General features: G+C 50.5%; 1 protein-coding gene across 1 annotated transcript in view; it reads left to right on the top strand.

The window, feature by feature from the left end:
- Scn5a (sodium voltage-gated channel alpha subunit 5) overlaps positions 1-11,596 on the top strand; it is a 95,280-nt gene extending 83,684 nt beyond the window's left edge. The window contains exons 23-28 of the mRNA XM_077795666.1: positions 1,525-1,806; positions 4,254-4,307; positions 4,902-5,039; positions 5,938-6,042; positions 7,276-7,546; positions 10,356-11,596. Of these exons, the coding sequence (XP_077651792.1) occupies positions 1,525-1,806; positions 4,254-4,307; positions 4,902-5,039; positions 5,938-6,042; positions 7,276-7,546; positions 10,356-11,596 (2,091 nt within the window). The remainder of the gene's footprint in view (positions 1-1,524; positions 1,807-4,253; positions 4,308-4,901; positions 5,040-5,937; positions 6,043-7,275; positions 7,547-10,355) is intronic.
- Positions 11,597-25,649: the final 14,053 nt, after the last annotated feature.

Here is a 25,649-nt window from a genome sequence, read left to right as displayed (position 1 = left end):
GGCCTCAGTGACTTGGCAGGAGCATGATTCAGAATCTCTGGGAGAGTCTAACTGGGTTGTGTTGGGGGGAGGGGAACCAGGGGACAGAGAGCTAGGCGAGACCACCCCCAGCCTTGCAGCCTTGTGGGGTCCAGTGAGGGCCAGGGACACTGGACAAGGGAGAGGAGGCAACAGCTCACTGGGCCCAGGAGCCTTGGTGACACCACAGCCCCATGGGCACCCAGGGCCCCTCCACTTCTGCTCTGCTGCAGGGTCCCCTCTCCGTGCGCCCACTGCTTGTAAGGCTGCACCCCCTGCCTCTCCTGGCAAACACAGGTGGCCTTCCCTCTGTGATGGGAACAGGGGAGAGGGGGTGGCACGAAGCCTGCTACACTGTCACATCAGGTGCCAGTTTGCAGAGGGCGAGAGTCACGTGCATGTTAACACCTTTGCGCTGTGTTCCTGGTGCAGCTGCCCAGGCATTTCTGGTAATCACATGTCACCAAAGAATGTGAGCATGGAAGGCAAATGAGCGTTAGCTGTGACACACAGCAAGAAAACAAATGTGTGTTGGTGTGTGCACTTTTTTAAACAAAATGTACACAATTTTGGGTGACTTCAGAGAACACTTCTACTGTCTATCTGACCCAGCAGGCACCATCATAACAGCTTGTCATTGGGTTGGTGGCTTTGAACCTTGACCACATCTCCCGTTCATGGAGAAATACATCACTTATACCCATTCACAAGTGAATAATCAGACTAGAGTCAAATGTCTCTTTGGAAGCAAGGACATTTGATTCCAGAGGGACACGGGGAGATGGTAGGTTCCAGGAATGCCTGTGGGCCACTGGCCTCAGAAGCCAACCAAAGGCTCCTACCCTCTCCCCAGGAAGCTTGGTGCCCTTCAGAGCTGGGTCAGGGGACATCATCTCTGCTAGGGAGCAGCATTTCCTACCTGGCTTCTGGACCTTCTTGAGCACACCATGGAGTCCCACACCAGCTTCACCTCCGGTGCTGTTCTTACCAGAACCTGGAGACAGTCACAGGCCCCTCCAGACATGTACCTGGGAGTCTGTTGGGTCGACTTTAGGGAAAAATATCCATCCATCCATCCCAGTGGCAGCAACTCTAAAATATACTAAAATATTAGCTTAGAGGCTATAAGAACCAGTGAGATTCCTAGGAGGCCCAAAGTCTTGGGGACATGTGCATGGCATCCTCAACTACCAGAGACCCTGCTTATATGAAAGTCAAGTTGTGAAGGTCATGGATGCAAGAAAGGCAGGGCCAAGAAGAGAAAGATGTGTATTCTGGAGTTGCATCAGACTTTAGGGTGCAAAGGAAAAGTGTCCTCTCTCTCATGTTCCTTACTCCCCACTAAGGCTCCTAGCCATGGAATTGGCCTCTCCCATGATTGGAGGATTTGCAACCCCCCACCCCCTCAGCACCTGTAGCCAGGGGAGTTCAGTCCACAAGGGATCTTGAAAAGGGCCTATGTTCCAGGCACCCCCAAGAACTGAGTCTCCTCTCTGTCCACTTGAGGTGGTGGTCAATGCCCTGGTGGGCGCCATCCCATCCATCATGAATGTCCTCCTGGTCTGCCTCATCTTCTGGCTCATCTTCAGCATCATGGGCGTGAACCTCTTCGCGGGGAAGTTTGGGAGGTGCATCAATCAGACCGAGGGGGACCTGCCTTTGAACTACACCATCGTGAACAACAAGAGCGAGTGTGAGTCCTTCAACGTGACTGGTGAACTGTACTGGACCAAGGTGAAAGTCAACTTTGACAACGTGGGGGCCGGGTACCTGGCCCTTCTGCAGGTGGTAAGTCCTGGCGAGAAGGAACTTCCTTCCTCCCACTGGCCCTCCAGCAGCACAGGCTTTCACCCCCATGAGTGGGAGCAGAGGTGGTGAGGCTCCGTTGGATCCTCACCATACGGTCACAGGGTCCAAAGGAAGCTAGGGATTTCCCAGGGAAATTCCCTTGGTACCTTGGCAGGTCTGCAGATTTTCAGTTCTAGAGTAGAGACCATCTTCTCCAAGATGTATGGCATGTGGGCCAGCCAATAATAATAATAATAATAATAATAAAAAGACTCCCCCAGGTACTGAACTATTTGCAAAATTGTGATTCTGACCACCTCTGTTATGGAAGGTAGTGACACCTCTTGAGTTGTTTAAAAGAAAATGTTTGCTTTCACCTTCAATGTGCAAGACATGTGATGTTTAAACAGCATCCTTCGAGAGTTTCCATTGATATTTTGAATACAAAAGTTGGATAGCTTCAGTGCCTATAACATACCCCATAAAATTAACCTACTCTTAACTCTGACAACAGAAATGCAAACAGAACCATAGTGGGTGAAGCTGCAGTTTGCTTGTCTTGCTACCCAATCAGAAATCCAGTCACCTGTTGCTAGTCCCCAAAGCAGAGAAAGACTCAGCAGAGTATCACCTACAAATTCTGTGCCACCACTCACACCTTCATGTACACATAAGTTGCACTAGTAGCCCAGAAAGAGTCCCCTGTGGCTCCTGGTAGAGAATGGGTTCAGGGCCAAATGTTGAGAGCTGTCCATCCCTGTCACTGTCCCTCTGAATGTTAGAACTCTGGAAGGAAAAACCCTTTGTAGAGCAATAACTGCTCACCTTTGCAGCCAGAACCATTCTGTGGCTGGGAAGAATTCGGTCACAAGCACCTCATAACCTTGGGAAGTCCCCAGCAGTTTTCAAAGCACTTCCCAGTCTCTCTTTACAGGTGGGGACTCATGGCATAGAGAGATGACGTAGCTTGCCCATCTGCCCTGTTGTACGACTAGTCAGCTCTCTGTTAATTGAACAAATACCTGAGATAATGGACTTATAGGCCCCCCTTTACCTTTGGGCCTCTGGCAAGGCAGCTCATCATGGCAGAGCTAGGTGCTGGAGCAAGCTGCTCACCTCCTGGGCAGGAAGCAAAAGAAAAGAAGAGGAGCTGGAGTTCTACTAGCTCCCCATAAGGGGATGCCCTCAATGACCTGAAAATCTCCTACTAGGCCCCACCAGTTAAATATCCCTCCTCCCCACCAATTGCACCTTGCTGGGGATAGAACTTTAACATGGGGACCTGTGGGGGCATTCTAGACCCAAACCATAGCACCTGCCTGTCTCAGGAGGACCTCTAGACACAGTACATTTGCAGAGTTGAGCTTATATGCCATGAAAGGAGGCTCAGAGAGGAGATTTTGCCAAGACTACAATCGAGATCCACTGGGCAGTCAGTCTCACCATCTAGCATGTCTATTGGGCTCTTTCTGAATCTTCTTTCAGAAGCAGCCCAGCTTGGGGCCAACCGTGGTGCCACACTAGGGCCCCATCTCCATCATTCAGTCTCCCTCCCTCCTTACTCCCTTGGTGTGGAGTGCTGGGGCCAGCCCGTGGCAGCCCACAAGAGCCGATTGGGACATTTGCAGAAATTTTGCAAGCTGGTGGTTAAACACAGCCATTATAAAAAATTAAATATCATAAACATATAATTAACTAAATGATGTTCAAACAAAGATAATAAATACTCCGATCTCAGCATTACTTTGCATTATCATCTGTGCTGTTGAAGTTATTTTCATTGCTTCTGTCTGAACAGTAGGAAACGCTATAATGCTGTTCTCCTGTGTATCTCTTCCTGACTTTGGGTTCAGTCACAACACTCTGGCAACTTGAAATCAGCCATGGTGAGAATATTTAAATCAGAGAAATTGGTAAACAGACAGTGAGGAACTTCTTTTTTCCTTCTTGAAATTCATTTGTTAGCCACTTAACAGCACACCATTAGCAAAAGGAACCCCTTAAGTATGAGGCAAGGTTGGGATTCTTCAGGGACTTCTTCATGGTTCTCTGAGGTGCCTAAACAGGGCAGCACTGAATCGTGAACTGGAACAGAGTTCAAGACCCACCTCTCCATCCCCCACTCCCACCGTAGGAACTCTGTGTTGAGTTAGAATCTAAACTGTGCACATCAGAAGGGCAGACTCTTGGCCTCAGTCATGAAGCTTATTTCACACTGCATGACCTCCTTAGGATGTCTGCTCAGCTGCTTCCCACCCCGCCCCCCTAGCCCTAAACAAGATCTTTCCCTGGACTGCCCGGCCTTTTGGACACTACTGAATGGGTGAGTGGGGCTCTCTTGCTTCTTATAGGAGAAGCCCGGCCTCATTGGTCCAGACAAGGGCTCTACCTAACTCAAGCAAGATGCAAAGCTAAATGATTTTCTTAATCTTCTCTTTTTCTCCTAGGCAACATTTAAAGGCTGGATGGACATTATGTATGCAGCTGTGGATTCCAGAGGGGTAGGTTGTCACACTGACCTCTCCCACCAAATTAGGCACCTGAAACTCCAGCCTGTTTAGTTACCAGGGAATCTGTGTCCACATCTAAAAGCTCAGGGCAATATCTTCAAGGACAATGTCTAGTGTGTCAACCTGGGCTTCAGCATCCCTGGACATAGCCCTGAGGCAAAGTTGGGTGATCTCCCAAGAAGTCCTCCAAACTCAATATAGCGTACTCAGAATGGGCTGGAAGCAATAGAGATGGAAATGAAGTTTCTTCTTTCTCCTTTCACCCCACCCAATCACACTGACAGTTCATTAAACAGGTCCCAATATACTCCAACCTCCCAATGGCCCACAGGCTGAAGCCACATACGGACACAGTGCCAGGCCCTGAGCCCAGCATGCCTGACGTCCTGCCTGCCACCATTCACCCCCTTCACCTCTGTCCTACCTACCTCGGTCCCCACTGTTCTCAGACACAGACACACACACCTGCACACATCTTCCTCTGGACAAACCCTGTCCCCCAGAATGGCTCTCTGCCACACCCCCTGCCTGCCTGGTCCCTGAGGCCTCAGCCTGTCTGACCTCCCCGTCTGATTTCTCCCTTAGTATGAGGAGCAGCCGCAGTGGGAGTACAACCTCTACATGTACATCTACTTTGTCGTCTTCATCATCTTTGGGTCTTTCTTCACCCTGAACCTCTTCATCGGTGTCATCATCGACAACTTCAACCAGCAGAAGAAAAAGATACGTAGAGCACTGGCTCCACCTGGGCTGGGCAGGGAAAGGCGGGGTGCTGGGGACTGAGGAGCCATTCTGGCTCCAGGGCCCATCTTGCCCTCCCCCTTAAGGATGGTCCTGTTTCTGCTCCTGTTGGAATCCGGTGGGGGGTACTTCCATGAATATAGCTGTGCCTCGGCCTGTAAGAATATAACAAGGGGCTTTGGTGAGAGGCCTGCCCTAGTCTACCTGAGACAAGGCTCCCGAGAAAGCAGGGGTAAGAGCTGGGGGCTATTCACCTGATCTGTTGAGAGCCACTCACCCATTCAGCTGATGATTGGCCGGGTCGTGTGGGCGGAGCCAAAAAAAGTCCCCCAATGAGCAGCTCCGTGGTCTGAAAGGGCGGGCAAAACAGCCCAATGAGCATCACTGCAGAGGAGCCAATCAGTTGGCAGCTAGAAGTTGCTGGGGCCGCTGTGAGCCAATCATCAGCTGGCAGCTGGAAGTTTTCTGGGGCCCCTTCGGCTGTGGCTCTCAACACTGATCCATGATTAGGGGTCCTGGGTGGAGAAATGCAGAGGCTCAAGGTCTTCCTGGAGTTCCATCAGAGGGGCCACGATTGGGTTGCAGGTAAACCAGGTGGGTAGAAAGAACCCCAAGGCAGACTAAGCCAAGAAGAGGGAAAGGTCATAGGGAGAATTGGATTTGCAACTCAGAAAGCCAACAAGAACTCCAGATGAATGAGGACAGGGATCCTGGGGAAGAATTTCTGGTGCAGAAATGTTAGGGACATACTTCCTGCACCATGAGAAGAAGTGAGGAGGTAGCAGACCCTGGCACCCCCATCAAGGAAGCAAGACCCCTATGCCCTCCATGCTGGGCCTCTGAGAACCCCAAAATGAGTCTGGTGCCTGTCTCTCTGCACTTAGGGGGCCAGGACATCTTCATGACAGAGGAACAGAAGAAATACTACAATGCCATGAAGAAGCTGGGCTCCAAGAAGCCCCAGAAGCCCATCCCACGGCCTGTGGTAAGCCAGGTTTCTTAGCAGAGTGGGGAGGGTATTCTGGGGGAACCCTGGCACCCCTACCACAGCCCCATAGCAAGCCATTGGGGTCTCCTCACCATCTTTCAGCCCAGCTGAGAGATACTGTCTCAGCCCCACACAGGTGGGGGCAAAAGCACAAGAAGGCTGTGGCCTCCAGGGGACACTACATATCCACTGGAACACCTCTGCTTCCCGTGAGCCTCCTCCTAACGCTAAGGGGTAGAGGTTTTCCCCAAGGAGAGCAGGTAGCTTTTGCAGCCCCACCTCCATTCACAGCCTCGTCCTTGGAGCCCCCTGAGCAGGCAGGGGGCTGTAATCAAGTCCCCTGGTGAACGGAGCCAGGAGGGGCTGCTGAGTCCTCCGCTAGGCTGACTCCCTTGGCCCCATCAAGTCATTCCCTGCAAAGGTGGGGGAAGGGTGGGAAGAAATACTCAAAAGAATTAGGTGATGTAACCTACATCACTACCTCATTAGTGGCAGACCCACTTTTTAAGATCTCATTCATCATTTCGTCTGTTTACTATGCTTTGTTATAGGTTAGTTCGGTGTATATGTATATGCTTAATTAATTATAATATTATTTCTCCCCCCCCCAAATAATCTGGATTGACTTACAGTTAAAGATACACATAGGGCTGGGGTTGTGGCTCAGTGGTGGAGTGCCTGCCTAGCATGTGTGAGGCACTGGGTTCGATTCTCAGCACCACATATAAATAAATGAGTAAAATAAAGGTCTATCAACCACTTAAAATAAATATATTTTTAAAAGATGCATATAAGTATGAAATAGTTTTATTTGGCAGAATAAATAAAATCAATTCCATAAAAGAGTAGAGTGTATTAATCTAAGGTCTCATATAATTTATTAGGATTGAAGTTTTCATTTGACCTTCAGACTGTGGGAACGAAAAGAAGCACAATGAACAGTATGCTAAGGAAACTCAGGATGGGAAAAATCTCTCCCTGAGGATCCATCAGGGAAGGCCTCATTGGAGGGAAGGAGCTTTGCTCAAATCCCAGGGAGTGTTTAGGCAGGAGAATACAACTGTTTTCATCTCTGCAACTTCTTCCTCAGCACTCATCGCGGTGGGATGGTGGGGGCTTTGGCCTCACCCAAGGATGGAGTTGGAGGAGGGGTAGCCTGGGAGAGGGGCAGCGATGGGAGCAGTGTGCTAGCCCATCTGGGAAGCTTATCCCACTCCCTCCTCCTTTCAGAACAAGTACCAGGGCTTCATCTTCGACATTGTGACCAAGCAGGCCTTTGACGTCACCATCATGTTTCTCATCTGCTTGAACATGGTGACCATGATGGTGGAGACCGATGACCAAAGCCCTGAGAAGGTCAACATCTTGGCCAAGATCAACCTGCTCTTCGTGGCCATCTTCACAGGCGAGTGTATTGTCAAGATGGCTGCCCTGCGCCACTATTACTTCACCAACAGCTGGAACATCTTCGACTTCGTGGTTGTCATCCTCTCCATCGTGGGTGGGTATGCAAGTCAGCCGGACAGAGAAGCCCATCCCAGGTCAGGCCTCTCCTCCAGCCCTTTGGCCTCTCCTTAATGACAACACTAGGCTCCTTCCTTCTTTTTTCTCTGCATTCTTCACCCCTCCACACACACACACACACACACACACACACACACACACACACACAAACTCACACACCCCTTTAGAGAGTACTTGTCTGGAAGGGCCCACTTAATCCAAAGGAGCCAAGATGGCAGAAAACTCAGTACTCTCTCCTGATCCCACCCTCCTGGGCACCCTGGTTGTTCAGAGAGCTTCAAGGATGAGTTTAGGAGAGGGAGTAGGCACTGTGGAGGATCTTCTGACCACCAAAGGAAAGCCCTCACCTTAGGTTGAAGGAGGAAGAGACTCATGTAGGGTGAGGTGAGTTCCCCCCCTGGATGGGAAGTCGGTGACCTGCTAGGGTAGAAGTAATACCTGGAAATGGAGAATTCTGGAGTCCACCAAGATGTGTGCCAGCTTCCTTCAGACATCACCTGCTTCATGCAACTCACCTCAGCTGTGAGGGAGGAACATCATACAACTAGGGAGCAGCACAGATAGAATCTTCAGTGTGTCTGTTTGGCCTCAGATTCCAAGTTATTTATGTAATAGCTTTATTGAGATGTAATTCATGTACCATAAGATTCACAGAAAGTTAATTTATAAAATTCAGTTGATAGTATACAATTGGTGTGTTAACAATTTAATAACAGGGAAATATTCTGTGTCATTAGTCAATTCATCACTGAGTGACCATCAGAGTATACTTAATGCAAACTAAGATGGCTACAGCATCCCGACACAACATAATCTTCTTATAGGATCATTTTCATCTATGTGGTCCTGTCATTGACTAAAATGTTATGTGATGCATGAGTGGATATTCACAGAGCTGTGCAACCATTACCACTAATTTTAGAATATTTTCCTCACCCCCAAGAGAAACTACCCATTTAGTAGCTGTCCATATTTTCTATCCCTCCACCCCTGGAAATCACTAATCTATAATTCAGAGGGACTGCCAAACCTTTTCCTAAGTGGCTGTGTCATTTTACATTCCTACCGTTGATGTATAAGGATTCCTATTATTCTACCTCATCACCGGTATGTGTTACTGTATTTTTGAAATTATAACCATCCTGGTGGGTATGAAACACCATCTCACCGAGGTTTTGGTTTATATTTCCCTGGTGACTACTGATGCTGAACATTTTTTCACGTGCTTATCAGTCATTTATATATCTTCCTTAGAGAAATCTCTTTGCACAAATATGCTTTGCACATTAAAAGTTAGGCTATTTATCTTTTTTATTTTGGAGTTATAAGAGTCCTTTCTGTGTTCTGTATAATAATCCCTTATCAGATACATGACTTGCAAATATTTTTCCCAGTCTGTGTATGGGAGGTAGTATCTACTGAGGCATGAAATTTTTTTTAACTTTTATGAAGTCTAATTTAACATTTTTCTTTTGTCATTTGTGCTCAGAGCCCAAACTCTTGACCCCACTCCTGTTGGAATCTCTGCCTTTAGGGTGACTCTGACCTTTGTCTTTCTGCCATATGCATCCTTCTCTCTCTGGTGAGCCCAAGCAGTAATGCATGCACTGTGGTTGCTACAGTGATGGGCAGGTGGTTAAAGCATAAAGCAAGGTCAGGAATGCCCTTTGGTTCCAGATGGGGGTGTGGATGACAGTGTGCCTCGTGAGGCTGGAGAGAAGCTTTAGAGAACGTAAAACATCAGAAGCAGGAAGGAACCATTGAAGAAAGGCTTCCAGGGGTGCAACATGTACTTCAGGATCACCTGCTGGTCTCAAAGGTTGGGCCCTACAGAGAGGCATGAGTAAGAGGTCAACTTGGAGCCAGAGTGTCTGGGTCAAATCCTAGCTTCTCACTTAGGTGGCAACTTGAGTAAGTTACCTCGCCTCTCAGTTTCCTCTTCTGGAAAGGGAAGAGGATTATGTCAGCTCACTTTCTTGGGGGTGATGAGAAGGACTAAATGAAATGATGGCTATAAAGTGCTCGGCCAGTGCCCTATTGACATGTGTCGGCCAGCAACATTATTATTATATGAGGAGTCCGGAATTGTCACTTGGACCAATAGGAGGCAAGTTTATTTTATTCTTTCTTCTACAATTTATATCTTTGTTCCTTAAAATTCCAAATCCATGTAGTCACTAGAGACACAGGGATGGGAAACCCTGGAGGAAGGCAGAGTTGGGAGGTGACAGGAACCATCACAGAGAGGCTGAGAGAAGACAGGCTTGGAGTGGTGACAGGAGCACTGATTCAAGGCCACTGTTTCTTGTCCTCCCTGCACAAAAATTATCTGGGCTTATTAAAAAGAAATCAGCTGGGGGGTGGAGCTGAGATTTTGCATTTCCAATAAGTATCTAGGAGCTACCACAGCTGCTGGTCCTTAGACCACACTTTGAGTAGGGAGGAGCTGAAAGGCCTGAGTTCTTGTCCAAGCTGGGCTGCCAAGATGCTAATTAAGTCCCCTCTGGCCTCAGAACCTGTGATGTAGAAGATGGGCCTAGTTCCGCTCTGTTGTGCAGGTATACCTGGAAGAGTAAGGAATAAAGGGACCAAGAAGGCATTTTGCAAAGGAGGTTGGTCCTCCTTTCCTGGATCATAGAGAGGTGAGAGGAGGCAGGGTCCCATCACTTGATCCAAGTTTCCCGGAAGAGCCTTTTCTCCCTGGCTCCTCACTGTACACAGTAATTCTGGCCTGCAAGCAGGACAGAGGTGCCATCGGTGGCCACAGTCTCTTTTGTTTCCCGCAGGTACCGTGCTCTCAGACATCATCCAGAAGTACTTCTTCTCCCCCACGCTCTTCCGAGTCATCCGCCTGGCCCGAATCGGCCGCATCCTCAGACTGATCCGAGGGGCCAAGGGGATCCGCACGCTGCTCTTTGCCCTCATGATGTCCCTGCCTGCCCTCTTCAACATCGGGCTGCTGCTCTTCCTCGTCATGTTCATCTACTCCATCTTCGGCATGGCCAACTTCGCTTACGTCAAGTGGGAGGCCGGGATCGATGACATGTTCAACTTCCAGACCTTCGCCAACAGCATGCTGTGCCTCTTCCAGATCACCACGTCAGCCGGCTGGGATGGCCTCCTCAGCCCCATCCTCAACACAGGCCCCCCCTACTGCGACCCCAATCTGCCCAACAGCAATGGCTCCCGGGGGAACTGTGGGAGCCCAGCCGTGGGCATCCTCTTCTTCACCACCTACATCATCATCTCCTTCCTCATCGTGGTCAACATGTACATCGCCATCATCCTGGAGAACTTTAGCGTGGCCACAGAGGAGAGCACAGAGCCCTTGAGTGAGGACGATTTTGACATGTTCTATGAGATCTGGGAGAAATTCGACCCCGAGGCCACCCAGTTCATTGAGTATTCAGCCCTGTCCGACTTTGCCGATGCCCTCTCTGAGCCGCTCCGAATCGCCAAGCCCAACCAGATAAGCCTCATCAACATGGACCTGCCCATGGTGAGCGGGGACCGGATCCACTGCATGGACATCCTCTTTGCCTTCACCAAGAGGGTCCTTGGAGAGTCTGGGGAGATGGATGCCCTGAAGATCCAGATGGAGGAGAAGTTCATGGCGGCCAACCCATCTAAGATCTCCTATGAGCCCATCACCACCACACTCCGGCGCAAGCACGAGGAGGTGTCGGCCACGGTCATCCAGCGGGCCTTCCGGAGGCACTTGCTGCAGCGCTCCGTGAAGCACGCCTCCTTCCTCTTCCGCCAGCGGGTGGGCAGCAGTGGTCTCTCCGAAGAGGATGCCCCTGAGCGAGAGGGTCTCATCGCCTACATGATGAATGAGAATTTCTCCCAGCGTGGTGGCCCACCCTCCAGCTCCTCCATCTCCTCCACGTCCTTCCCACCCTCCTATGACAGTGTCACCAGGGCCACTAGCGATAACCTCCAGCTGCGGGTATCTGACTACAGCCACAGCGAAGATCTCGCAGACTTCCCCCCATCCCCGGACAGGGACCGCGAGTCAATAGTGTGAGCCTAGCCCCAGCTGGCCAGGACACACCCTGTTGTATCAGGACACACCTGAATACGCTCAAAATCAGCATCTGCTGGGGCCTTCCCGGCTTTGAGTTTGGGGGTGAGCAGCAGGTCTCAGCCCCGTGGATCCACAAGGCAGAGTTCTGTGGCAACTGTGTTGACAGTTGGAGGAGCCCGTGGCCACCTTGGGAGGCCTGTCCCTGGAGGCTCTACACAGCAGTGGCCTCTCTGGTGAGGCAGCACCCTGGGGCTCTGAAAAGCAACTTCATCCCAGCTGCTGAGGTGAAATATCAAACAGACTGTATATGTTGTGAATGGGCTTTCATAAATTTATTATATTTGATATTTTTTTACTTGAGCAAAGAACTAACATTTTTTTTTCCCCATGGGTGAAGGCAGCAATTCCTGCTGCCTCTTCTCAACCCTGAACAAGAGTGTCTACGGAGCTGCCAGAACTCTGTCCTCAAAGCAAAAGTGGAATCCAGTGCGGCTCCCGCAGGCCTTCTCTGCCCAGGGGAGGTTTGGAGTTCCCCTGCTGCTGGGCTGAGGTGCCAGGAAGGCCAAAGTCCCTCACCCACTCACGCATGTGCACACACTCCCCACATACACAGAGGCCGGACGCGGGCCACAGGTCGGGCCAATGTCAGGCAGCCACCTGTATCCCTGGCCCCAGGAAGAAAGGCCTTTCCTTCTGGCTCCATGGATGGGGTTCTTGTCAGTGGAGCACTCTCTGGCCTTTCATTGTCCCCAAGGTCCCATGCCCCAACTCCCTGCCTTTTTATGCAGGTCACAATGGGGTCAATCCTACAAAAATGAAAAGCTTCCAGAAGGGAGTGGCCTTGGTCCCAGAGCTGAACTTAGTCAGTGATGCCCTTTCTTCCCTCCAGTAAGAGTATTAATGTTAAAGCCCAAGAGCACAGGGGAGCTAGCCATTCATGGCCGGCCCCACCGCTAGTCCCTCCTCCTGGAACCTAGCAGGCCCTGCCCAGTAGGCCAAGGGAAGAGAGGCCAAGTCATACGGGTTTAGAGCTAGGTTTAACCGTGCCCAGATGTGGGAGCCTCTCAGCCCATGGGAAGAAAGGAACCTATTGCCATCTCCCAAGCTCTCCTCCCAGTCTTTCTCCTCTGACCATGCGAGGAAGGGACTCCTGTGTGTGCCCCAGCTTGTCTCCAGGCAGAGTGGCATGGAAGTGGAGAGGGTAGCTTGGCCCTGTACAGGGAAGGGACCTTTGGCCAGTCAGGCCTGGTTCTCTTGCACTAGAAGGAGTTATTCCCCATGAGCTCCTCTGGGAAAGGGAGCATTGTGGCTCAGGGCCAGCTTCTCTGGCTCAGCCCAGACACTGGGGGCACTCATATACAGGACCTCCTCCGGGGCAGGGTCCTGTGACCCTTGTGAGAAGGCTTTTTCAGGGAAAACTACCTTTACTAGTCCAATCACCCCAGGACCTCTTCAGCTGCTGACAATCCTATTTAGCATATGCAAATCTTTTAACGTTGGGAACTGTTGCCCTGGTGACAGGGTCAGCTGGCAGAGCCTGAGCAGGCAGGGGCACCCCCCACCACTGCCCGATTCCAGCTCTCCAGCAGAGCCACCCCTCTGCCCGGGGGCATCCAGCTCACAGGCCACCTCAGTCTCACCTGTACTCTGGGCTGGCTGCTCCTAACCTACCTCGCCGAGCTGTCGGAGGGCTGGAGGTTCCCAACGCTCATGGCACACGCTCGTAGCGGTGCCGAAGGGGGCACTGCTGTCGAGTAAAGTATTATGTTTCTTCTCGTCACCCCAGCTCCCTTGGTGGCAGCCCCAGCCCCCACCCCAAACACCCCCAGAGACTTCTCCCATTTTCCCTTTGAGTCCAGTGTGGGACTTGGTTTTAACTGTCCCCGTGACACTTCTCTGAGTGGAGATTTATTTTTGTAGCTCTCTGTGCTTTGCTCTCAAGGCTTGCAGAGGTGAATGCCCCTCCCTGGCACTCACTGCCCGCTGCCCATGCAGGAATGTGGCTGGGCGGCAGGCTGGGCTGCCAGCCCAGCTGGCCGGAAAGAGACTGTGGTTTTTGTGTGTATGGACAGCCCCGGGAGCCTGGCGACAGGTGTCCGGGGCTGGCTGCAGCGCTGCGCCTGAGGGCAGGGACAAGGTAGACCTGACTTCGTAGCACAGCATGGCTCTCATTTTTTTCCCCCAGAACTACACAATGACCAGCAGGAGGGAAGAAGAGAGTAGGAAATAGGAGAGAGGGACACGCATCAAGTGCCAGATGTTGTCTGAACTAATTGAGCACTTCTCACCAAACTTCGTGTATAAAGAAAATACATATTTTTAAAACAAACCAATAAATGGCTTACATGACCTGGTCTGGGCTCTGTTCTTGTGCTGAGAGTTGACAGGAGTGGTGGCAGAGGCTCAGGCAGGCTGTGAGGAGGCCTTGGCCTGAGAAAGTCTGGAGAGCAATAGTGCTGGGGTGGGGGAAGGGAGATTCCAAAGACCAAGAGTGTGGGTCCTTTTCCTTGGAAAATAACCAGAAGCATGGGCCAGACCAGCATAAGTCGGGTGCAGGCAGAGCAGTGGGTAACCCAGGAGAGGACACCCAGGCCCTGCTTTCCAAGACTCGCAGTCCAGGGCTTTGAGTGGGGCTGGTGGACTGTACCCATGTGACACCTGGCAGTGGCTTCTCCGCCTCGCTCCTCAGCCCACTGTGGCTCCCAGCTGTCTTCCCAACCAGACACCAAAAGGACACCAGCTGCAGGACCTCTGTGCCACTGGATGCAGTGCTGCTGCCTCCGTCCTCATCTGCATCTCTCTGCCACATTTCACCCCATGGACAGCAGCCCCCTGGGGAAGAGCCTCCCCTCCCCTGCATTTCCCGTGCCCCCATGGCCACTATCCACTCCAGCATTTCCACCTGCTTTCTTTTCTTTCCCCAAATTTTAAATTTGTGGTAAAATACACACAGCATAAAATTCACCATCCTTCCCATTATTATTAAGTGTGATATTAAACACATCCACATCATTGGGCCACCAACACCACCATGCATCTCCAGGACTCTCTTCATCTTGTAAAATAGGAGGAACACTGTACCCATTAAACACTAATTCCTCAGTCCTCTCTCCTTCCAGCCACTAGCAATGCTGTGTCTGTGACACACACACACACACACACACACACACACACACACACACATTTTTTTTAATTTATTTTTTGTACCACGAATTGAACCCAGCAGTGTGCTTAGCCACTGAGCCACACCACCAGCACTTTTTATTTTTTGAAACAGGGTCTCGCTAAGTTGCTGAGGCTGGCCTCAAACTTGCAATCTTCCTGCCTCAGCCTCCCAAGTCATTGGGATTACAGGTGTGTGCTACCACATCCAGCTTGTATCTAGGATTTTTGACAACTATACGTGCCTCAAAAACGTGGGCTCACCCAGTATTTGTCTTGTTCTGACTGGTCATTTCGCATAATGTTCTCAGAGTATGTCAATAACAGCAGGTGTGAGAATGTCCTTCCTTTTAAAATGCCAAATAATAGTCCATTGAATGGATATATCACACTTTGTTTATCTGTGTATCTATTCACCCCTTAGTGGACACTGTGGTTGCTTCCATGTGCTAGCTAGCAATTGTGAATGCTGCTTCTATGAAAATAGTATACAAGTATCTCTTGGAGACCCTACTTTCAACCCTTTGGGGCATATGCTCAGAAGGGAAATTGTTGGAGAGTGTAATAATTTTGTTTCATCTTTTGGGGAACAGCCATATTATTTTCCACAGGGGCTGTACTATTTTACATTCCTACCTGCAGTGCACAAGGAGTCCAATTTCTCCATGTCCTCACAACAGTTGTTATTTTCTGTTTGTTGGTTGGTTGGTAGTAGTCATTCTAATGGGTATAAGATTGTATCTCATTATAATTTTTTAAAATTTGTTCTAATTAGTTATACATGACAGTAGAATGCATTTTGACACATTGTACACAAATGGACCAAACCTCCCTCCTCTGACTGTACATGGTGTAGAGTCACATCAGTAATGGAATCATACATGTACATAGGGTAATAATGTCTCACTCCACCGTCCTTCCCATCCCCACAGCTCCACCCCTCCCCTCACTCCCCTCTGCACAATCCAAAGTTTCTTCATCCTTCCCTTACCCCCCGCCCCATATGGATCAGCATCTGCTTCTCAGAGAAAACATTCGGCCTTTGGTTTTGGGGGTTTGGCTTGTTTTGCTTATTTTGATTACACTTCCCACCTTTATTGATGCTGAACATATTTTATACACTTATTGGCCATTTTTATACCTTCTTGGAAGAGATTTCTATGTAAGGCCTTTGACCATTTTTAAATTAGGCTCTTTAGGTTTTTTGTTTTAGAAGTTCTTTATTCTCAGCTATATCATTTGCAAATATTTTCTCCTCTCCAGTGGGTTGCCTTTTTGCTCAGTTGATATGGTCTTCGGAGTCACAAAATTCCTGTTTTCATGAAATCCAGTCTGTCAGTTTAATCCTTATTGCCTGTGCTTCCTCTTGTCCTTTTTTTTTTTCATTTTTTATTTATTTAATTTTTTTTAATTTTCAGCGGACACAACATCTTTGTTTGTATGTGGTGCTGAGGATCGAACCCGGGCCGCATGCATGCATGCCAGGCGAGCGCGCTACCGCTTGAGCCACATCCCCAGCCCTCCTCTTGTCCTTTTGATTGTCTTTTCAGCTCCTTCAGGAGCACATCCTCCAGGTCTGACTAAATGTGCAAGGTCTTTAGGCCCCAGGCCCTCGCCTAGGAAGAGTGAAAAATATTCAAAACATGGGTTTGAAGACAACGTGAATCTCCCTACCACCCCTACTCCCGGCTCCAGTACTGGGATCAAGTCCAGGACCTCATGCATGCTAGGCAAGCCCTCCACCACCGAGCCACATCCCCAGCCCAAGAGTCCCAAATCTTTACCTTGATCCCTGGCTACTCCACCATGCCCCAGGCCAGCATATCCAGCTGCCTGCTTTGGGCATCTGCAAAGCTTTCAAGGCCAAAGTGTCCAACACTGACTTCCTCTATCTTACCCTCAAGCCTGGCTGTGAAGACACCCTCAGATGCCATCGTCCTGCTGCTCTCCCTCAGCCACTCACCTGTCCAACCAACCCCTGTTGGTTCCACCATCGTGGCGTCTTTCAAATCCCACCACATGATTCCATTCTGTTACCCCTTCCTTTTTGAGGCCAGTGTCTTGCCGCACGGAGACCACCTCCAACTTCATCCATTCCAAACTCTTTACTCAGCTGCCAGAGTGATATTTTAATCCAAGATAATGACCCCCTGGATAAAACCTCCCGGTGGCTTCTTGTAGCCTCAGTATCAAGGCAACCCTCCAAGGCCTCAGCCCTCCCAACCACTGTAACAGCATCTCTCCAACCCCTCAATGGCTCCAGGATCCTCCTCCAGCCTCTCCAGCTCCCTCCACCTACAACAGCATTCTCCTTCCTGCTCAGCCTCAGGGCTCACCTGAATGTCCCTTCCTCTGGGAACCTTCCCTGACACTGCCCAGCCCCTTCTCCATTTCTCGCCACACCCCTGAACCCTGGTACCACAGCACCCAATGTCCCTCCTTACAAATGCCTGCAGAGACAGTATGTGAACACAGAGGACCCCTGATGTGAGAGATGTCATTTCTTATTTCTGTCCCTCCCTGTCCCTTTCAGCTTAATTCTGTGGAGAGCATCCTCCTGGCTCTGGATGAGACCCAGGCGGATGGATCCCATAGCTTTAGTCTTGGATAACAGAATAGCAGCCAACAGTCACTTTTCTTGTAAATCCAGTCTCAGCCTGGCTCAGAGTGTCAGCACCATGAGTAGACAGAGTGACCAGATGGCTTCTCCTCCCCAGGCCAGGCAGACCATCAGAGGGATTCTCACGCAGGTATTTCTGTGGGTTTTTCTTAGCAACGACCTATTGAACCTTCTCTCTGAAAGAAAGTGCATCTCTCTTCCAGGGGCTTCTTCTCTTGCCTATAGACTCCCATGGTTCCCTCTTCCTGCCCAGACCCCTGATCCCCCCAGGCAGCCATACTGTGGTGGCACACACTGGTTCTCTCTCTGCCTGCCCACCTCTGGTCCGTGGGAAACACTAGAAGCACTTGTTCCCATGCCCTGACAGCAGCACACTCTGCAGCACCTCCAGCCCCCAGAACAGCTGACCCCAGACCCTCATTCAAAGTTGTCAGGGCCAGAGTCAAACCACAGTCATGCATCTACTTGAGCTTTCTCAAGCCCAGAGAGGTCCAGACCTCCATGTCTATCATATCTCAAACACGCCTCCCTGAGAAGCCCATTGAAGCTCTCTTACCAGGCCTGGGTTTAGAAGGTGGCGATGTCCCCCACAGCCTCCTACCAAGAGAAGGCTGCAGGGTCCTAGTGAAAACACAGGACAGCTCTCTCCAAAGAAAACCCACTTTCAGGTTCCTTCCACCCTAATGTGCTTTCTCAGAACCCTTTTTAAAACCTAAAGTGGTTGAGTTTCTTTTGCTATTTCCCTTGTAAACAATCTGCCTATGAGAGACACATGGTGTGAAACCGTGGAACCCTTGACATTGGTCCCTTGGTCAAAACCAAGGCAGGAAAAGTCCATTCTAAAAAGTCCATTTGTGAAACTGCTCTTTCTGATAGATATAAAACTTGGGGGCATGCCTGTATGTATACCTTGGTGAGTGATGTCAAATAAATTTCTTACTAGAAACCCCAGAGGACAGAATGTAAAAGAAACACAAGGTCAGGCCCATGTCTGTTTTCCTTAATTGCATGCCGGGACCTCACCCAGAGACTGGCTTATGCTAGGAACTCAATCATGGTCTCCTGAATGCACTGCAGGGGTTGGTGTATGAGATGCAGCTCCCACCATGAGGCTGAGAGGGATTGGGGTCTCACTGTAGTGAGAGAAGAGACCCAACTAACTACCCACCTCTATCCAAGGCTTGGAGTCTGGGGTTCTCGGCCCCTCTGTGGGATCTTCCCCAGAAGCTCGAAGTGGGCCTTTGCTGCCCTTGGATGTGGGCAGGCTCACCTGGACATAGGTATGAGTGTGGTCAGGGACAAGGTCAGGAGAGGAGGCCTGTGCTTGCAGCAATGCTGCAGCTGTCACTGGGCCACGCTGGGGTGAGGCTGGGGTCCAGGCGGGTGGCTCTGTGAGTGACAGATGCCGGCTCCCACGTCAGAGGGAAGGCATGCAGCTCGAGGAGCTCAGCCCTTGGCAGGGAGAGATGCTCCTGGACAGACGTCAGCTCTCACCCTGGGGCCAGGGCTTTGGCAGCTCCCCTACCCCCATACCAGCAGCTTCTCCACCACCAGCCATGACAGCCACGAGACTCAGTGCCCTGGAGACTGGGAGGAGCTGGGAGACAGAGGCCCAGGCACTCTTACAGGTGGAGGCAACAAACGAGGGCAGCGACCCAGAGCAAAGGAAGATCATGGCAGCAGACCCCCAGTGGGCTCAGGGAAGCCTCAAGGACTGGTGTCTTCTGACCCCAGCTGCTTCTCAGGGTCTCCCTGTGCTGACATACTGCCTCTGCACCTGCCACCCCCTAGCTCCAGGGCTCTGAGCATACCAGTCCTGTGCCACTTGCTGGGGCTAAAGAGGGCCAGGCTGTTCACAGCTCAGACTCCAGTCCCCACCACAGTGCCTGGAGCAGATGAGGCATCAGGAATGTTTGCAAAAGACACAGACCTGTCACTCCATCAACCCACTCTGCCAGATTCACCTGGATTCTCCTCTCCATTTGAATCCTTCCTGTCCTCTGAGGTCTCCTGTCCCTTTTCTCACTAGCAGTCCCACTTTCTACTGTGCGTTTTTCTGGAAGGAAGCCAGATGCAGGGCCATTTGAGATTCTCACCCAGATGGGGAGACATGTATGGACTCACACATGGGCACTCACGCATCGGCTAGGCAATCAGAGTAATCAGAGTCCATGTTGGGGAGGGAGCTGGGGGGTATAGGGAGATGTCCAAAGTCCTGGGAATAAATCTCAGGCTTCCTGTCCCAAACCCTCTAGGGCTAGGGCCTCAGGACATTTCCAGGGACAGAGGCAGGCAGACAGGCCAAAGGGCCCTCAGAGGGGGTAGCGAGAGAATTTGTTCAAAAGTGACACTCAACCCCTGCCAAGCTGTCTAGGGGGATCCCAGAGTGCCCCTGGGACCCAGTGGGAGGCCACTCTCCTGTGGGTATCCCAAGTCAGCCTGATCCACAGGGGTCTAGCCAGAGCCATCCTGAGCCAGGCACGTGTAATAACCACCCTGACAAGCACTTCCTCCCATGCCAGCTCACGGGCCTGGCATCCCCGGGCAGCTGCCAGGCACCTGCTGCTGGAGAGAAAAGCCCCATCATCCCAGCCTTTGTGGAGAGACAGGCCGGCTCCGATTCCAGAAAGGCGTGTGTGGTCGTAGCAGAGCCCCCTTTCCCGGATGTGGGTTGACCAGCAGTATGTCCTGTCCTGCCTGCCCTGCCCTGTGGCCACCTCTACGTGGGCTGGAATGTTAAGTACATCTAACAGGGGGCTGAGATTGCTTCCAATATTTGTCTTTAAAGCCATCTCTCCTGCCGGGGCAGCCATTTTTCTGGAAGGCCAAAGTCAGGCTGCTTCTGTGGCAAGGCTGTAGGAGCCGCTGCAGGGGTGAGGGAGGCTGGGGAGGGCTGGTCCAAGAGGAGAGGTCAGTTGAACAGAGATAATTGGGCCTCCTGTATCCTGTGTCAATCTATCACATTTATAGCCTTCACTCCAGACAGGAGACAACGAGGAAATGACAAAAGCCAATAAGGCCAATAAATAAAGGGTAATGGAATAACCAGAATGTGCAGCCCATTCCCTGAGCCCCAGAGCTGGGAGCAGGCCCAGCTGCCCCTCCCTCCTGTCTCCATCTTGACTTCTCCCACAGGCCCCAGGAGACGGTTAAAACCACTCAACAGTGCCCACGGGGGGTGTCCGGCTGGATTTCCAGCTGCTCAAGCCAAAAACCTTGACGTCACCCTTGCCTCCTCTTTGTCTCACACCCCACATCCCATCCGGCAGGAAATCCTGTTGGCTCTGCCTTCAGAATATATCCCAAGTCCAACCACTCTCAACACCTCCACCGCCACCACACTGTTCGAGCTCCATCATCTCCCCTGGATCTTCACAACAGCCTCCTAATGGGGCCTTGCTCCCCACTCTTCTCGGCATGTCCGCCAATGGGACTGTTAAAATCAAGTCATCTCACACCACCCCTTTGCTTAGAACCTTCTCTCTGCCTGGCATGCTCTTCCCCAGGGAGGAGCTGGCCACCCCCTCCTCTTCAAGACTTTTCACAGATGTCACTTTTGCAATGAGGCCGACCATGACCATTCTATCTTCTAATTTTACTGGTCCAACGTTTTTATTTATTTTTTTATGTATTTATTTATTTATTTAGGAACCTGGGATGGAACTCAGAGGTGCTTAACCACTGAGCAATATTCCCAGTCTTTTTTTAATATTTTATTTAGAGACAGGGTCTCACTGAGTTGCTTAGAGCCTCTCTAAGTTGCTGAGGCTGGCTTTGAACTCAGGATCCTCCTGCCTCAGTCTCCCGAGCTGCAGGGATTATAGGCGTGTGCCACAGTGCCTAGCTGTTTTTAATTTTTAAATCAGATTTAGTGAGGTATCATTTACATATCAATACAGTATTTGCCCTTTTTAAATGCACAGTTTGTTAAGTTTTGAAAATTAATAAGCAGGATAACCACCACCATAAATAAGATAACAAACATCTCCACATATAAGAAGGTCTCTCACCTCCTTCAAGTTTACAATTTTCCCACCCCCAGCTCCTGGTAACCACTACTCAACTTTCTGTTCCTCTAGATTTGCATTTTCTGGAGAGTTCATATAAATGGAATAATGTCATATTTAGCCTTTTGTGCCTGTCTGTCTCCATAATGCATTTGCCATTATCAGTGCTGTCACCTTCTTCGGTTTGTTTCTTTTTACAAAAGAACAAGTGGAATTCCGTTACATGGATGTACCACAGTTTGCTTTCCATTCGATACTTGATGGACATTTCGGTAGCTCAATTTTTTTTTGCTATGATGAATGAAGCTACCATGAACATTTGCCTGCAGATGTTTGTGTGGTTATGTTTTTATCTCTTGAGTAAAAACCTAGGAAAAGAATTTTAAAGTTATAAGTGTAAGTGTATATTAAACTTTTGAAGAAAAATGTTTTCCAAAGTGTAGGCTTTTCCTTCAGCAATGAGAGTTCTAGTTGCTCCATATCCAAGCCAACATTTGGTATTATCAGTCTTTTTAATTTTTTCTTTTAACATTAGCCATTACAGAAAGTCCATTTCCTAACTTTATTTTGCATTTCCATGATGATTAATGTTGCTGAGTGTGTTTTCATGTTTACTGGATATTTTATATCTTCTTTGGTGAAATGTCTGCCACTGTTTCTAAAGAACTCTAAAAATATGCTTATATACTTAGATCACTGTTCCTAAGGAGCAAGACCATGCCATGAACTTACTGTATAATCTGGGCAAACTGACCTCACTGTTCTACTTCTCTGTCTCTTCATCTGTGAAATGGGGATAACAACAACACTTACTTCCCAGGGTAATGTGAGGATTGTGGAAGTTAAGACATGAATAATTTACAATAATCCCTGGTACACAGTAAGTACTTGATAAATGTTCAGTACAATGGTGATGATAATGATTACTAATCCCTATGTGACTTGTTCATCTCAATCCAATTTCCCTCTTCAGACCCTGTTTTCATCTATAAATGACTGCAGGGGTGTGGGGATGCTGCGATCTCTAAATCCCATCCACTGAGTCCTGGAATTCCTCTGTTTATTGATACACTGTTCAGGTTCCTTCCTGGCCCCGTGGGCCACCCAAGCAGCCACCTGCAAGTGGGGCACTGGAGTTACACACATCAGGCAGCAGGAAGCTCATTCCTGACTGTTGGCTCAAGGAATGGCCTAGGGTTCAGCTTCCAAAGGAAGGGACCACGAGAAACTGTAAGGACCGGGGAGATGGAAGAGTTGGGAACAGCAGTGACACCAGGGAAGACCAAGAGTCACTGGGAGGCTGGGGAAAGCAGTGTGAGGGCCCATCCCTGCCCCACAGTGGCTCAGCATGCTCTCCCCACCCGCCCACCCCCCAGGACCTCTCCCAGGCAGCTCCACAGCTCCGTGGGGTCCAGGCCTCCATCATCTCCACCCTCATCCCCCCTGACCTCTGTGGGAAAGCTGGACCCATGGGCAAAGCGTCTCAAGTCCCTGAGCCCCTCCCTCAGGGGCAGTGGGGTAGGGAGGAGGGCGGGTGTGTTGGGCAATCAGCACACACAGATCTGGGGCTGGCGCCAGGGTGCCACAGGGAGCGAGGAGGAGGTGATGAGAGAAGGGCACAGCAGCTCAGTAGGGCCCAGGCCACCGGCAGGGCAGGAGTCGGTGGGGGTTTGAGTGGGGAAGCGGAGTGGCTGGGAGGGCTGAGGGGTTCAGGGACTGGAGGTTCCAGAGCTCTTGAAGACCAGATCAGGGAGAAGCAGAGGCACCAAGAGACCAGAGAGCCTGAGGGTGGGGAAGATGAGAGGCAAAGAGCAGGGGCAAGGTCAGGGGGAGACCAACCTCTGCCCTCCCCATCCTCCCAGCCCTTCAAGTCCACTAAACATGCTCTTGACACTCATTGTCACCTCCTCAATTGTGGGCAGCCCTGCCCAGCCACCACCCCTCGCCAAAAGCCTCTTGGCACCCTGGCCCCTCCTTGTCTTCCTCTCCCTGGGCCAGTCACCACCTGAGTGCCACCCGCACCACCCACTGCCTCTAGGCCTCAGCCACAAAGCCCCTCAGAGCCAATCTGTCTGTCCCTGCACCCCATCTGAAGACTAGACAGCCTCAAGGATAGCCTCACGGTGTGGCCATGAGTCTGCCCCCTGCCAGCCCTACCTGCCACTTGACCAGACTCCTTCTTTCCTGACGTTTGGAGGATAATGTATGTCAAGCAGCAGAGCCAAAGCCCAGGCAGCTGGGCTGACACCAGTGGCCACCTCTAGAGAGAGTGACAGGAGGCTCCAGAGCCAGAGGGGGTCTCCTCCCTCCTTCACTGTCACCAAATAAGGTCAGCCAAGGAGGACCAGCAGAGGAAACTGAGCCCATTCCTCATTGAGCAAACACGAATAGAACTTCTTGTAGATTCTGAAGTTCTAACGAGCAAAAGAGTCAGGGACTCTGACCTCATGTAGCTCACAGTCAAGTTGGGAGACACAGAAACCTCAAACTCTGTACAAAGAACCCTATGTCTGCAGTTACAAAGTTACTGGGAAGGAAAGAGAAAGTGCAATGAGTAAGACTATCCAGGGGACAGGGTCATGGAAGACCACTCTTGAAGACGTGGCACTGGAGTTGACCTGAAGGGGGACACAATCATGTGCACAGATCCCACGTAGGCAGAGCCATTGGAAGAGGTTTAGTTTATTGTTAACACACCCATTTTTTTTTTAAATTTGGAACAAAGGGTGCGACTGCTAATCACACTTGTGCTTTAGAAAGATCCCACCTCCTACTCTGAGGGAAAGGTTTGAAGGAGACAAAGAAATGAATGAGAAGAAACCAGCCAGGTGGCCTCTGTGGGGAAGATGATTGGCTTAGACCAGGATAGAGACCATGGAGAGTGAGAAAAGTGGGAGCTACTGCAGATGTGAGAAAGGCAGTGCACTGGGCAGTGGGAAAGGAGGCTCCTGGGGGCTCTGGGTAAGAGAGCAGGGAGGTGCCACAAAAGGCCACCTCAGATCACCTCCAGGCAGGCCCTCAGGCCTCCTTCCCATCTGCCCACTGAGCTTTGGCAATGGGTGAATGGGTGACCCCCTGGGGGCTTATTCCATCTAAGAATATGCTCAGGGTCCCATCTGCCCCCATCTTGCCTCCCAGGACAAACTCTGAAAAGAGCAAGTGTTGCTGGCGGTGCAGGCGCAACTGCTGGGGATGGGCAAAGCACTGGCTCCTCTGGTGGCTGTGGATGCAGCTGTGTGAACTGTCCCTTGAGCACAAAGCTCAAAAGGTGGCCTCCACCCACTTCTAATTTCTTCTGCTAACCAATCAAGAATTTACGTGATGGGGCTGGGAATGTGGCTCAAGTGGTGGCGCGCTCGCCTGGCTTGTGTGCGGCCCAGGTTCGATCCTCAGCACCACATACCAACAAAGATGTTGTGTCCGCCGAAAACTAAAAAATAAATATTGAAAAATTCTCTCTCTCTCTCTCTCTCTCTCTCTCTCTCTCCTCTCTCTCTCTTAAAAAAAAAAGAATTTACGTGACATGAGTCCTTCCTTTGATGGACCTTCACCTTCTGCTTGAACTAATTAAAAAAAGGGGGTGCGGCCATGCCACTGGAGAAGACACTGCATCCTCAGCTGGTCCAGCCCAGGCTACCAGAAGATAGACCCACTCCTAAAAGTCCAGGGGACCCAGGGCTCCCAGTTGGACCCATCTCTAGGTGACACTCCTGTGGATAACCACAATCCCAGGTCAAGAGCACAGGTACAATCTTAGCATGGCAGAGTCTGCGGGACTCTGAACAATGTCCTCGCCCTACTTGTTAACCTCAGCAACTAGACTCTTTTCATCCTTGAGACATTTTTTTTTTTCAGAAGCCCCCTGGGCCAAAGCCTTTAGTGTGCCCTCCCAACTCCATGCCAAAAGGTCTTCTGTTCTTCAATTCTAGGAAGCAGCGGTTGGGTGGTGCTTTCGTCCCTCCCAGAGACTCTGAGGTCCTTACAGAAACTGCTACACTTGCTCCAGGGACCAAGCTCTGCATACCCACGATCTCAGGGACAGGAAGCTTTGATTTGAAAATCAAAACAGTTAACTAATTGGGGAACAAGGCTACCCACTCACTCCACAGTTGCATGACTAAGCCATTCGACTGTACCTGTTACCTGTGCACAGAAGAGTGAGCTGGGTCAGCATTTAAATCCTCCTGACTAGTCCCCAGAACCTTGAGACTCAATTGGACAGGGACCTTCAACAGCAGCCCATCCCCAGCCTCCACGCAGGCAT

This window comes from Urocitellus parryii, chromosome 3 (assembly GCF_045843805.1).
Source record: "Urocitellus parryii isolate mUroPar1 chromosome 3, mUroPar1.hap1, whole genome shotgun sequence".
In the NCBI taxonomy this organism is placed as follows: Eukaryota; Metazoa; Chordata; class Mammalia; order Rodentia; family Sciuridae; genus Urocitellus; species Urocitellus parryii.
The sequence above is the reverse complement of the archived record's forward strand: the minus strand, read 5'-3'. Positions and strand labels throughout refer to the sequence as shown.